Source organism: Nelusetta ayraudi, unplaced genomic scaffold, assembly GCF_046127955.1.
Source record: "Nelusetta ayraudi isolate G7.1 ecotype Tasmania unplaced genomic scaffold, CSIRO-AGI_Nayr_v1 ptg000094l, whole genome shotgun sequence".
NCBI classification, from domain to species: Eukaryota; Metazoa; Chordata; class Actinopteri; order Tetraodontiformes; family Monacanthidae; genus Nelusetta; species Nelusetta ayraudi.
This window is the reverse complement of record NW_027466144.1, coordinates 1,328,573-1,341,947: the sequence shown is the minus strand read 5'-3', so window position 1 is coordinate 1,341,947 and position 13,375 is coordinate 1,328,573. Positions and strand designations below refer to the sequence as shown.

The following is a 13,375-nucleotide window of genomic DNA, read 5'->3' as shown; positions in this document are numbered from 1 at the left end:
GAACACATCAGCACTTAATAGTTGGAAAAACATGTTATACATGATCTAATTTAGATCATAGGAAAAGAACGCCTCAGTACTTAAAAGTAGTTAGAAAAACATGTTATACATGATCTAATTTCTGCTAATAATTTTACCTCTTTCTTTCGTTGCTCCAACATTAGTACCTGAGCTTGCAGTTTGTGAATGCTGTCTGTATCTGGCTGTAACAACGGGAGGAAAGGGAGGTAGCGGAGAGGATTAACCGTTAAGCAATATAACTTTATCCACAAACTTCCTTCCTACAAGCTTCATATTTTTGGATTTTTCTTCATGAGTTGTTTCCAGTAATATAAAAAAAAAAATCTCACTTATTTTGTGATGATAGCATCATTTTAATGTCGTACATGTATCTTCCAGTGTTGAGTCCATACCTGAGTCTCCTCGAGCCAGCTGTTGGGTTGACAGCTTGCAGCTGCACCGGCCTTCTCTTTGCTGGAGCTGGTTGGAACAGGACCCTCACAACTAGACACACTGCATTGCACAGAATGACATCGCCGTTATTTATGAACTCTGTCAGGCAGCTTAAATGTGGGACTCAGTTACCTGTTACCTGACATATGGCAGTGTTGGATACAGTCTGGCGCTTGCTTTCAGGCAGTAAACATGCGCCTTCCGTGCACCACTTTGTTCATGTGCAGACTGCTAGAATAGATTGGTTGAAATTGTAAATGTTAATATTTTCTGTGACTTCATTCGTGGTAAGGAGAGGAATAATATTTTAATTCAGATTTAATTTCATACTGGTGTTGACTAAAATATTGCATCACTTCTCACTGTGGAACTGGAACACCTAATGGTGCTGTCAACTATGACAGAAGTGTTCAGTAAAACCTGTAAACCTTTTTTGCACTTGGTGTGACTTGACACTCAGGTCTCAGATGATGCCTCCGCATTCCACGCACACCCCACCCAACTAATAGAATAATATTTTAACGAGAACACGTACAAACTTTCTGTAACTCACCATCTCTTTATTTTCTCGGGCTGTCGACACCTGCAGTGAAGAGTTGCCTAGACCTCACGCGCAGCACAGTAGTGGTTCAGGGCGACGGTATTTATACACTCGATCCCCAATGACGTGGTAAAAACCAGCCTCATCCAATCAAGTGCAGGGGTTCCCTGTGCTGCGGCTTTGTCGAAGGAAATGAGAGTACAGGGGAGGTAATGAGAGCAGCGTGAGCGGTAACTGGTGATGGATTTCTGAGACAGATCGATGACTCAGAGAAAAATCTTGAGTTCACGCTGCAAGAAATGATGTAAGGTTTAGTTTGTTAGAATGTGAGGTTTAGTGGAATAAATGAATGGCCAACGTTAGAAGTTCTAGAAATGACGAAGTAAAATATATCATGCAAAGATTTCACAGAGGAGAGCGAGGGAGAGGACAGAATAACAGTGATGAGAGAGACTTACTGTGGAGTCCTTTGAATCTCTGAGAAAACGTCTTTCCCGGCAGGGTTTTTAATGTAGACTAAATCAAGCCAACAAACCAAAAGCCTTCTACTCCCCGTTGACTTTAATGTCTTGTCTTTAGTCTTGTTCTTTTCTTTTTCTTTTTTTAAATTATAATCACTGGCCAGAAAAGAAGACATTAAAGAAACCCTTCAGGTTGTGCTGTTCCTTCCAGTCAAAATGCCAGAACTGACCATCTAGTATAGGAGAATACAGTGTGATTGTTAATGGAGACATAAGTAACACCATGCCACGCTACACTTTCATCTTATATGAAGTGAACACCTCCAGTTGTTTCGTAAACAGTTCCACCGTTCTAATTATTGCTCTTTATAGGAATCGTAGGCAGGGATGAAATTATGAAAGGGACAGATCCTAAAATAAAGTTTCATGTGGAAATAAAACTGTTCAGATTTTTTTCCACCTTGGAAAAGACAAAACAAATATCAAAACATAAATATCAAGACAGTAATCTTTCTCTTTTTATTGTTTGCACCATTACTAAACAACACATTCTGTTCAAGTCAAGACTGGGTCACGTGATGTTTCTGCCAGCAGGCAAATCAAGTGTATTTTGGCATGTGTAAAAATAAAATGAAATAAAAGTAAAGAAGAATACACAAGGCCAGCCAAACATTCCCTTCCTCTAATCCACGGCAACCACAAGCACTGAGCTGAAAGTTGCCACTGAGTTCCTTGCCAGCATTTGAAACATCAGAGTGGTCCTCGAAGGTCAAGCCTGGCCACTGCTGGTGTGAGCCCTCGATGCTGAGTCACAGCAGACTCTTTTCAGGGAAGAGGGAACAGGGGAAATTCAGTCAAAGTTTTGGTGTGTGTTCATTCTGAAAGGAAACCAGTTTTGTCGAGTCAACGCTACAGTGAGGCTGCAGTTGCTTTTTTTTTTGTTTCAGTATCCTTACTGTAACTAAAAAAAAAAAAAAATCAAGATTATTTCTATTACTATTGGAAGTATTTTATGCCATGATTTACTTCTATTATTCAGTATCTCACAGCTCTTGTGCTTCCTTTGATATTTTTCTTCCTACTTGTGATGTTAGGCTGTGGTGTGCGATCGGTTAATTTCAAAATATGAACCTGTGGATGATTGTGACCTCATGTCCATTGCATTTGAACATGATTCAAATCCAGGACCTGGGGTAAATGACCTTGACCACCTCGAGCAAATAGGTGTGATCCTCAGGAACAAGATGTGTAAATCTGTAGCAAAAGAGAGGAAGTAACCACACCAGGAGAAACATTCTGAGCATGAAAGGATGTCAAGTGAAACGTTTTTGTTTTAATGTTAAAGAAATAAAGTCTGACAATTAGAGTTAAGAATTAAAAAAAGCACCAGGAAAACAATTTTTTCTTGGAACAGGACAAATAACTCCGAGTGCAAGAGTCGAGCTTGAAGTCCATCAAATCAGCTCAAATGCTGAGCGTCTGCAATCATCCGCTCCACTAGATGGCATGTGACCATCATCAGCTTAATTGGCTTCACCTGTTTCCTCATCAGTTTTAGCGGAAGTGACTTAATTTCCGGCTTGCGCCGAGCCGTTCACAGGACAGAGTGGGTTCTTATAAAAACAGCCAACGCCGAGCTCTCGTCCTACCTGGCCAGCCAGCTACCACTTGCTGCTGAGTTGCCAACCTACCTGGGTAGCGAGTCAGGATGTAGAGGTAAGGCGACCAAGAACCTCTGGCGTGCCTTATGTAATTTATGTTTTGACATTGTCATTGGTTTTCTGCTTCAGTTACCGAGTTGTGGTTGGTGTGACGCCAGTTCGTTTGGACGCAGCAAGGCAGCCAGCGCTAAGTTGCCGAGGCACCGGTCCATCTGTCTACCACCATGCTGCCGAGCGACCTGCAAATGTGCCCAATGTGGGGTAAATAAAGGGATTCTATTCTACCTGCCTACCTGTCCAGCCTGCTACCTGGATAGCGAGTCGGTGTGCAGAGGTAAGACGTCCAAGAACCACGAGCGTGCTTTATTTCATTTATTTTGTTCTGTTTCAGTGGTTGAAATCACGTCACGAGGAGTCCGGTAAGAAGAAACGGTTAATTTGACGTTTGATGGCACTGCTTTAAGGAATAAATAAATACATACAAACAAATCTGCCATGTTGGACCAATGCGGTCTGGCAATGTGGGGCGAAACTTGAAATACTGCTATCTGTACCTGTATTTGTGAGTTTTAATAAATGTGGTGGCATTATAATATTTTTTTCCCCTCCTTGGCGTTTTTAAATTTGAATGTTCAGCCTTTGCTCATGTTTTATCTCTGCACTGGAAGTCCAATTGACTTTTATTTATAAAGTGCTAAACTACCTTCAAAGGCGTCAGAGCGATCATGACGTAGCCAATTGAAAAGAAATGCTCTTTACGTGCTGATATTTCTTAGTAATTAAGAGCATCTTGTAAGATGAAGTGTGAAGTAAGCTGCACAATACGTCCCGGGACATTGAAACTGGCCAAGGGGCGGGGCCAGAGAGCGGGACCACCCGGGACATTGAAACTGGCCAAGGGGCGGGGCCAGAGAGCGGGACCACCCGGGACAAAACGGCACATCCAGGACAGAACTGGAACTGCTGTCAAATGTTGGCAGTAGAGAGCACTGCAGGCAGACCTGTTAGGCGAGGGTGCCAAAAAGTTTCTTTTTTAAGTTGCTGGCCCTTTTAGCCACACCCACCTTATTTCCATAATCATGGTGAAATTAACAAATTGGCAAATATTTGCATAAAGATGGGAGTGGACACGCCCATTTCTACACAAAGTGGTGCCAAAAGTGGGCGTGACCTGGCAAATACCAGCTTTCTACTGGACAGAAGAGGGAACAGAGTTTTGGACACGTTATTGACATTGTGCAAAAGCTTTATTGAACTTTAAACAGCAAATAACTCACAAAGACTCTTCAAGGGGTCCAAACAAGAGACAATGGGTACCTGCTCGTGTCAAGCTCATCACGACCTGCAGGTCGATTAGGCTACTTTATCCCATGTGATTGTGAAATTAACCTTTATGCTTTTTTCCCTCTTTTTACAGGAAGCTGTGCGAAGGTCGCACAATGGCAAACACGCACAGATATGATCCACAGACAAGGTAAGATAACGTTTTTGTTGGTGGAAATATTATTTCCTCTGTAATTCCAGCCTGTGCCTTAATGTCTCCAGGCCATTATACCCTCCTAACACCTGGCTTCCTTTGTTCCACAGTGTATCTTCCCCCCCCCCCACAACCAGGGGGTGACAACACATCTTTTGAGGGAAGTTTCCTTGGCTCTGCCGGATGTGGAGCCTGAAGTCACAATGGGTGAGTCACAATGTCCTATGGCTCTAAACATAAAATAACCCGAGACTTAAAATCAGTTTCACTTATCAAAACATATTTCTCTCTTATCTCTCACACTGCTCTACTGTATATGCTGAGTTTGATAATGAATTAAACCCATTTCTTGTCTCTAGCATCCTGCAAGACGTACTTCGAGACGATTCGGAAGGGTTACAGCTGCACGCATGAGGCAAAGGAAGAGAAGAGTAAGTGAGACCACTTTCCCCATGTAGTAACATGGGGAAATTACTTGATTAAGAGTAACTTTATTAACGCTCCCCCACTTTGATGTGTTCAGTGGTCCAACTCCTGTTTTCCCTGTGCTTGTGCAGCTATACAACGTGACAGCTGGTGTCCTCCAAACTGGGGAAGAGGCTTTGTGGGGGACTGCAACAGTGGACCTCATGTCCGACGAGGAGGACTCCATCTTAGATGGAAGGCCAGTGTGGGTTGTCCGGCCTCCACCCCGCAGTGCAGAGTTGTCGACACTGTGTGGTGTGCTCCAGCAGAGGCTGGACATTGACCAGAAGTATGTTGTAACTCACCGACAGAGACTTGATTCACTTGAGGCCATAGGCCACTCGTGTCTTTTAAATGGCACATGCAGCAGCAGTGCTCATATTGTGTGTATTCTATTGTCCTTTGAAATAAAGGTTTTTGATCAGAAAAGTGTGTAATTCATCTTTGGGTGACATATGTATATTATACATATAATACACTACTAATAAATAAAAGGAAAAATAAGAAGCTCCTCCCTACACACTGGACTAATGGGAAGGGATTTTTATAGGAGGGGCAAGACATTGTTCTACCTATCCAGAGACTGTTGACCAAGGTGTGAAATGCAAATATTCCCTAGCAAGCACCCAGGGGATTATTCACCATGGCAACCAGGTGTGAATTGCAAATGGCTGTGGCCCCCACCAAAACTGGTATGTATCCAGGAGTATTCCGGTCCATGTAACAGGGATCCTCCTGAATATCTGGGCTGTTTACAGGAATATTCCGGCCCGGATACGTTGCTTTTCATGCAGTGCTGTATCCTCAGCACCCCTAGTGGTCGAAAACAGTTGGTCCATGCCAGGGAGCACTGAGGAACTTGTGAGAACATGCGTCTTTAGCGCCTCTAGTGGCAGAGAACAATTCATGGTACCATGAGTATACCACTAGGGGGGCAAAGACACTCGTTCTCACAAGCTGCTCAGTGCTTCATGGCGTGGGCCAGTGGTCTCAACCACTAGGTCTCTGATCCAGCATGGATGCTGACCTGAAAAAGATGAAGAGAAAACAAAAAAAATCAGTCAGAATCAAATCGCGCGCGGTGCAAAAGATACAGGTTCTGAGCAGCTTGTCAATACCTATTGACACAGATCAATTGTCTCAACCACTAGGGTGCTAAAAATGCAGGTCGGACCATATTTGCAGCAGTTAGGAAGAAAACTTGCCTTGCACAGATCAAAGGTCTCTACCACAAGGGGCACTGAGGATACAGGTTATCGCCAGCTTTTAGTGGTTGGGACCAAAAGCTCACATGGCACAGACTTATGGTCTCTACCTCTAGGGGGGCAAAAGATACATCCTGACCAACTTCAATGATGCGCTCTACGGCTAGCAGTACTAAAAATAAACGTTGAATAGCAATAATAAAGGTTCTGATCAGCTTCTCAGTGGTTGGGACCACTCTAGCACTGGACAGGGATGAAATTAACAAATGGCACAGACTTACGGTCTACACCACAAGGGCTGCAAAAGATACAGATTATGAGCAGCTTTTTAGTGCTCCCTTGCACACATCAATGGTCTCAACCACTGGGGGTACTAAACATACAAGTTCACACCAGCTTTACAGTGGTTTGCACTAAAATGCTGCCTCGCATGGACCAGCTTCTACCACTAGGGGCACTAAGGACACAGGTTCTCACCAGCTTTGCAGCAATTGACACAGGTCGATGGTCTCTAGCACTAGGGCCACTGAAAAAATGCAAGTTCCAACCTCCTAAATTGACGTTTCTTTTTTCTTTTTTTAAACTTTCCAAGTAACAAAAATAGTGGAAACCATATGCAAGCAAGTCACTTAAATGAGTATGGCAAACAACACCTACTCAGTAACTAAGGTCCAGTGTGTAAAATGTATCTTGATTGATGATTAATTTTTTATATTGGTAAAAAGCTTAACATACTGCCCATAAATACATTTATAAAAATAATTTGGTTGTCCTACCCTTACTGTTCTCATATATTTGTAAGAATATATAGAGAGAGCAAGGGTCTTGCTCCTAGTTAGCTGCCATCTTGCACTACCATTTTTTAAGGAATCCTAACTGACAGTGCCCTAAAAACAAAATGTGTCATCAGGCAGGCTTCCTTAAAAATTTACACACTGGACCTTCATATAAGATATTAGTCAGTCAACTAAAGTGAGTGAAAATTAAACTATAATCATAAAGAAATTGAATTATGTGAGGTACAAACGAAACATGAAAACGTCAGCCGGGGATTTCAGTAAGTGACTCATGTCTCACCATTCAAACCTCAGCAATCCAGCATGGACACTGACCTGGAAAAAAAGGAGAACAACCAAATCAGCCGGAATCATACAAGCATGTGTAGGTAATTTATTGTTGGAAAGAAAGGTAACCATGGACTGAAAGCTCCTGTCCCCATTCATCCACTGAAACCCTCCACCATGTCCTAATAGCAGAGGAGACACAGGAAATATAGGCTATGAATTACTTTAGAGTAATGGGCTCAAAAGGCCAAAGTCAATTAAACAAATGAAAATAAATTAAGCAATTCATTTAGTAAAAATAAATAAATAATAATAATAATTCAATTTAATGAAATAAATTAAATGTATAGAGTACAAGTAATAATCATCACAAAATATTAAGCATTTGAATACGTGAAGTGTCTGATATATCAGCTCTGCAAGTGTCATTTCATTTCAACCATATAAATTATTTACGTTTTGATTTTCTCCTCGATTACTGCCGGACATACAGCTTTACAGTCAGAAAATGTCTTTATGATTCTGAAAATACAGTAATGGAAAAAAAAAGTTTTCTCGGACATTCTTAAATTTTAAGTAATTCCCAAACATTGTCATTAAATATTTAGATATGTTTGAGCGCGTGTGTTTCAAAGGGTATGGCTAAATCCGAGGTACAAAAACTAATCGAAAATGTTATGGGATTTTTTGTTAGTAGGGCAAATTAAGAAAACTATCTCCTTATCGTTCAGATTTTCTGGATGTGTTGCAAGAGACACCACCTTGCCGAACGGAACAGTGTAAATGCAGCATGTAGCCTGATGTGGATGGCTGCACTAAAATAAACTGCACTTGGAGGACGATTCTTGATTCAATGCAGCACAGATGCATGGGGAGTCCAAAAACCCTTTCTACCACTGTATGTATAAAAGTATTTCTCTCAATTACAGGCGTTGGTGAGGCTCAACAACTTCAGTGTCGTTTCCAGTTGAGTTGTATTCAATCAATCCACATTTAACATCTGAAACTGTAGTGTTGCACACCAAATTGCCTTCCAGCAACGTGAAAGATTCATAAATCAACTCAAATGTTGCCCTCGTCCATTAATGCGGTTGGTTCGTTAGTCGTGATCCGCAGCAGCTGTTGTCCTTACCTTGTGTTTGTCCCAGACCAAAGTTCCACATGTCCACCGCTTCCTGACTCACAACAGCAGTTCAAACTTGTCCAATGATTGCACTTTGAGAAGTTCCCAAGTAATCGTTCTTCCGCTTACTTTATTCACCGCCGTATCTTCCGGGAGCCTTACGTCGGTTGCCCCATACGTTCACCACGGTTTATACGTGCTTACGTCAGAAGATTTATTTCTTCCCCCCGCACCCCCCTTTTTCTTTTTTGCCTTTTCAGTGGTATGGCACGGACCACTGGGGGGCGCTAAAGCACATGCACAATCAAAATATCAATAATTTGGGAAGTGATCTGCACAACTATTTGCGTTAGTGGTGAACTATCAATCGCCATCATTGCCTTTTTCTTTCCCAGCCAATCTCGCAGTGCTGTGGACATGGCATTGACAACCATAAACATAAATTCTGGGGTGTCCTTCTAGGATTAAAATCTTGAAGCCAGATAGTTGATTTCCCTCTTTGGACCAGCTATTGTAACTCAGGTTTTAAATTTAATTTATGGTGCTTTTATTTGATTTAAAACAGGATTGTTCTCACCAATGCAGTAGGCCAGCATGACAGAGGCTGTGGAGCTGATATAAGTGTTCATGTTGTATCATGTTCTTATATTATTTCAGTTTTCATGTGTTATTTCCTTTTCCGTCCGCTGTCACAGATGTGCAAGCCAAAGTGCAGAGCGCTGTGGTTTTACAAGATTGTTTACGGTTTCATGCTTCACACCTGTTGCAACAGACTGTTTCTGTTTAAGACACCCCCACACACATACTTTGCAGACTGTGAAAGGTTACTTTGCAACCTTAAATCTGCCTCAAGACTGTTCCTTATCCTTATCTGACTATCTACACACAAATAAAAAAAAATGTTTTAACAAAGAAGTAAGTTTATTTTTTGTGGAAGTGGAATTCTACAAAAAGGTTGGAAGGACATTACTGGAAAAAGCAGTTTCATAGCAATTCTGGGATGACACCATACATAAGACTCCACCCAATCTTCTGACTCTGAGTGTTATCAACGTTTTTTTGTTCTCTCCAACCTACAATTGTTTACTTTTGGATAAAAAAAATAATTACTAAATTACAAAAATATACTGTGGATAGATTTTCATTAAAAATATATGATTTCAAACAAAGTCAAACTGCATAAGCTTTCCTTCAAAACTCATACAGACTATAGCAGAGTGGAGGCCCTTAAGGCAAGATATTTTCAGAGCTGGCTGCTCTTGTTTTGTCTCAAACTTCGTCCTTTGTTTTACCAACAGGTTCCACATTGCATTCCTGAACTTGAGCTGCATTTCTGGATCTGAATTCTGCACAGGAGACAGACAATAGAGCAGTCAGAAAATGAATGGACAAACGCCTGCTCTGGAGCAGCCATGAGACACTTACTCAGCCACTTCCTTGCAGTTGTAAGTGATTCCGTGAGCCAACTCTTTCTGTAGGTTCTTCAAGGAGTCATTTGTGCAAGTGCTGAAAGGGACCCAGAACAAGTGTGTTTGGAATGTGGAATTAAGTGACACATGGAATGAAATGAAAATAAAGAAAAGAGTGAGTATTGCGAGAATCAGTGCGGGGGGGGGGGGGGGGGGGGGGGGCTTACTCCAAGTTATTCTGAGTGACAAGAACAACATTCAGGCTCTTCACTTTCGTGGAGGTGAACCTTGGCACTTCAATGCTGGCAAAAACACTGAGAAAAGGAAATACACAAGTAGTTTTTAATAGAAAATTAGAAAAATACAATGTGCTTTGTATATGAACAACCTTGCCACAGAGCCTGTCTTAAAATGATCGTATCAATGGGATTTTTCTCGGCTTAGATCAGAATTACAAAGAAAATAAATGAACAAATCAATCAATCAACATACCTTTCTGGATGGTATGGGGTGTCGAGAGAGCCATTGAGCATTACTGTCACATCACCACAGGCAGCATCTGCAAACTACAGGTGGGAAAGTTAAAACGTGCAAAAAGGAATGAAAACAAATAAAAACTGTTTCATGATGTGGTTTTGTTCTTTCTTGTTTGTCTTCATTTCAACCCTTATTTCCTATATTGGATCTGCACCCATAGAAACCAAATTCTCTGGTACAGAATGTGCGGGTAGCCACAACTGACTCTCAGAAGAGAAGTGCATAATATGGCTGCATAGAAACACCACCAAGCCTCATTGATGCAGATGCCAGGCCTGTACAGGAATTCCTTTTACATCTATTTTCTCAGTTCTAATGGCTGACAGTCAGGAGCGATTTATTGTGATGTTTTTTAACTTCTGCTCCACATAAGAAACACTAAACATCAGGTATGGTCACCATATGCTGCACTCACAGCGGCTGAGGCTCTTTTCCAAAAAGAACGCACGGGGTTCTCGCCTTCACCCCATTCTGGGCAGCCGGTGGTGAAGGTTTCTGAAAGGACACAAACATTTCCAATTCGCTTTTATTTAAAAACTGCATTAATATGCATCAAGCCAAACTTATACTCGTGTGACTGTCCATTGCACACATTAGAACAGAGACTAAGTTTAGATCATCCCAAATATACAGGAAACAACTTGCACCAATGGCGCCAAAAAACTTTACTTTGAAAGGAAGGATGATAGCTGAGAAAGTAACTGTCAGTGTGCAAACAGTCCTGCTGTGGCTTGTGTCTGACTATCCATTGATTTTCTGTAAATGTCTCTGGGCTGTCCTAAAACGCCCTTTCATGCCAGAGGTCTTCTCACCATTGCTGCCCTCTTTTCCACACCAGATCAAACCGTCCACCACCGACCCCATCAGAGTGTCTTCCACGGTGATAAAACAATTCTTATTCTTCTCCGTGAAGTCGTGCGCGATCTCCTTTGTTTTGCTCCAGAATATCAGCTACCCCAACCCCCCCAAAAAAAGAAAAGATGTGAAATGATCCTTTTATCATAATTCATTTCCATAGGAGCTCACAAGCAACTGTCAGCTTTACCTTGTTGCAAATAGGATTATGGAAGGGTGTCTCAATAATGAAAGGGTTGTACGCGTCCATGGGGACCTTGCGTGGGTCGCGGCCCACATAGGCCTGCTGAAATGCTTTCCATACTTGATTGCAGTTGTATCTGCAAAATGACAAAATCCCACCTTATTTGCTAGGGGTGGTGTGGCTGTCTGTGTGTGTGTGTGTGTGTGTGTGTGTGTGTGTGTGTGTGTGTGTGTGTGTGTGTGTGTGTGTGTGTGTGTGTGTATAAGTGCCTTTAAGATAACAAAATCATTAAGAGACTAAACTCATATGACAACACTGGAAGTGGGCCAGAGTTACTGACTAAAGTGCACTGGTCTTCAGCTGCACACAAAGATTAAGCCCCTGGGTGACTCACCAGTTATGTTAATTTAGTGAGTTTGCCAACTCTATTTTTTGGAAGATTTTCAAAATGATACGTCTTCTGAATTTCAATTAGTTGCGCACACTTTGTAAATCCAATGCAGGAGAATCCTACTGCTCTGTTCTCTCTGCGTTCATCATTGTTTGGCACCTGTTCCTTGAGGACGTCATAAATTCAAAGTGGGGGGAGATGTGTTGTTGTTTCAGATTGCGGGAGGAATCATTCGGATGTTCACACTTACCCCATGAATTTGTTGCACCTTGCCATGAAGGTGCTCTGGAAGTTGTCTTTGCCCCGCCGTTGCTTCAGCGACACCGCGACGGCGATAACGACGATGATGAGAAGCGCGACAACGACCACACCGATGATGATGAGGGGGCGCCTCCTGCGCCTGCGGCCCCCCGAGCCGTGCTGTTCCATCGGGCTGCCGAGGTGGGAGAAAAATGTAACACTCTCTGTCTCGGGCTCCGTTACATTGGCGCACTCCCTCTCTGTCGCTCTTTCGCTCTCTCACACGCTCTCTTAAAGGCACTCACACACACACACACACACACACACACACACACACACACACACACACACACACACACACACACACACACTCTGAACTCTTGCTTACCAAGAGTCCACAGCCGTGACGTCAAATGCGCGATCGCTTCCCCTGCGCGTGCCCGCTGTTGGTGTAATACAGTTGAAACAAACAAGTAGAAAAACAGAACAAACTAGTTTGGACTGTGGCTTTGGGCGCAACTGTGAAAAGTGAGAGGTGCCAAACTTGCACTAGACGACGTGCATCTGCATAATCGCTAAGAATAAATAAATAAATAAATAAATAAATCGCATATTGTAATTGCAATATGATTGAGTGGCTTGACTTTAATAACACGCGTATTGTTTGGCACATTATATAAAAAAAAGCTTTTCCCTCTTTTTTTTTTACGTTCAGACTTTATTTCTGGTGCGAGGGGATAAAAGTGCAAAACACTTATTTATTCATTATTGAGTCAGTGACTTAAAAGGGCAAACAACGTGAGAGGAAGTGAAAGCAAAGCCACAGTAGCAATGAAGGTTTGGAAGGTGGGGAGGTTATTCGTTTTTAACATGGCAATTATAAAAGCCATTCATAGCACTGACATGACCTATAATTGTATTTGAAGGGCAACCCAGTGAACATGTTGAGATATGTTTCATAATTTCACCAACATGGTAAGGCTGGAAGAGAGGAGGTCCCCAAATACTATACAGGTTACTATTGAGTAAAATGTTTAGCTCATTTATCTCTTATCATTTCACGCTACTCTTTTTAGACCGACTATTCAGCATTCAAGCAACACGAAGAAGTGAAGTGAACAAAGGTTTAGGATTTTATTCTGAAAGCAGCAGGATCTACTTTTTATGATTTCAAAGAGGCATAAAGGTCAAACAGGTGTGTCAGAGTCTCGAGTAGCTTTGCATTACAACTGAGTGGAATAAAAAAAAAAGAGAGAGACTGTAAAAGAAAAGACAGAAAGCGTTCAAACCTTGACACATTTCCATTCAG

At 42.0% G+C, this 13,375-nt stretch overlaps 1 protein-coding gene and 2 long non-coding RNA genes across 3 annotated transcripts; 2 read left to right on the top strand and 1 right to left on the bottom strand.

Moving 5' to 3' along the window:
• The first annotated feature begins 4,339 nt into the window (after positions 1–4,339).
• Positions 4,340–6,189, top strand: LOC142902366 (uncharacterized). The gene is made up of 4 exons (XR_012929078.1): positions 4,340–4,590; positions 4,704–4,800; positions 4,953–5,024; positions 5,151–6,189. It is a non-coding gene; the product is annotated as an uncharacterized LOC142902366 (long non-coding RNA).
• Positions 6,190–8,688: 2,499 nt separating this feature from the next.
• LOC142902364 (ADP-ribosyl cyclase/cyclic ADP-ribose hydrolase 1) lies at positions 8,689–12,381 on the bottom strand. Its single transcript, XM_076047351.1, has 8 exons — positions 12,077–12,381; positions 11,442–11,571; positions 11,209–11,347; positions 10,812–10,891; positions 10,352–10,425; positions 10,087–10,173; positions 9,876–9,956; positions 8,689–9,796 (listed from the first exon to the last, which is right to left on the bottom strand). The coding sequence occupies exons 1-8, from the start codon at positions 12,253–12,255 to the stop codon at positions 9,739–9,741; spliced, it is 828 nt and encodes a 275-aa protein (XP_075903466.1). The 5' UTR covers positions 12,256–12,381; the 3' UTR covers positions 8,689–9,738.
• On the top strand, positions 11,578–12,351 carry LOC142902365 (uncharacterized). The gene is made up of 2 exons (XR_012929077.1): positions 11,578–11,845; positions 12,042–12,351. It is a non-coding gene; the product is annotated as an uncharacterized LOC142902365 (long non-coding RNA).
• Positions 12,382–13,375: the final 994 nt, after the last annotated feature.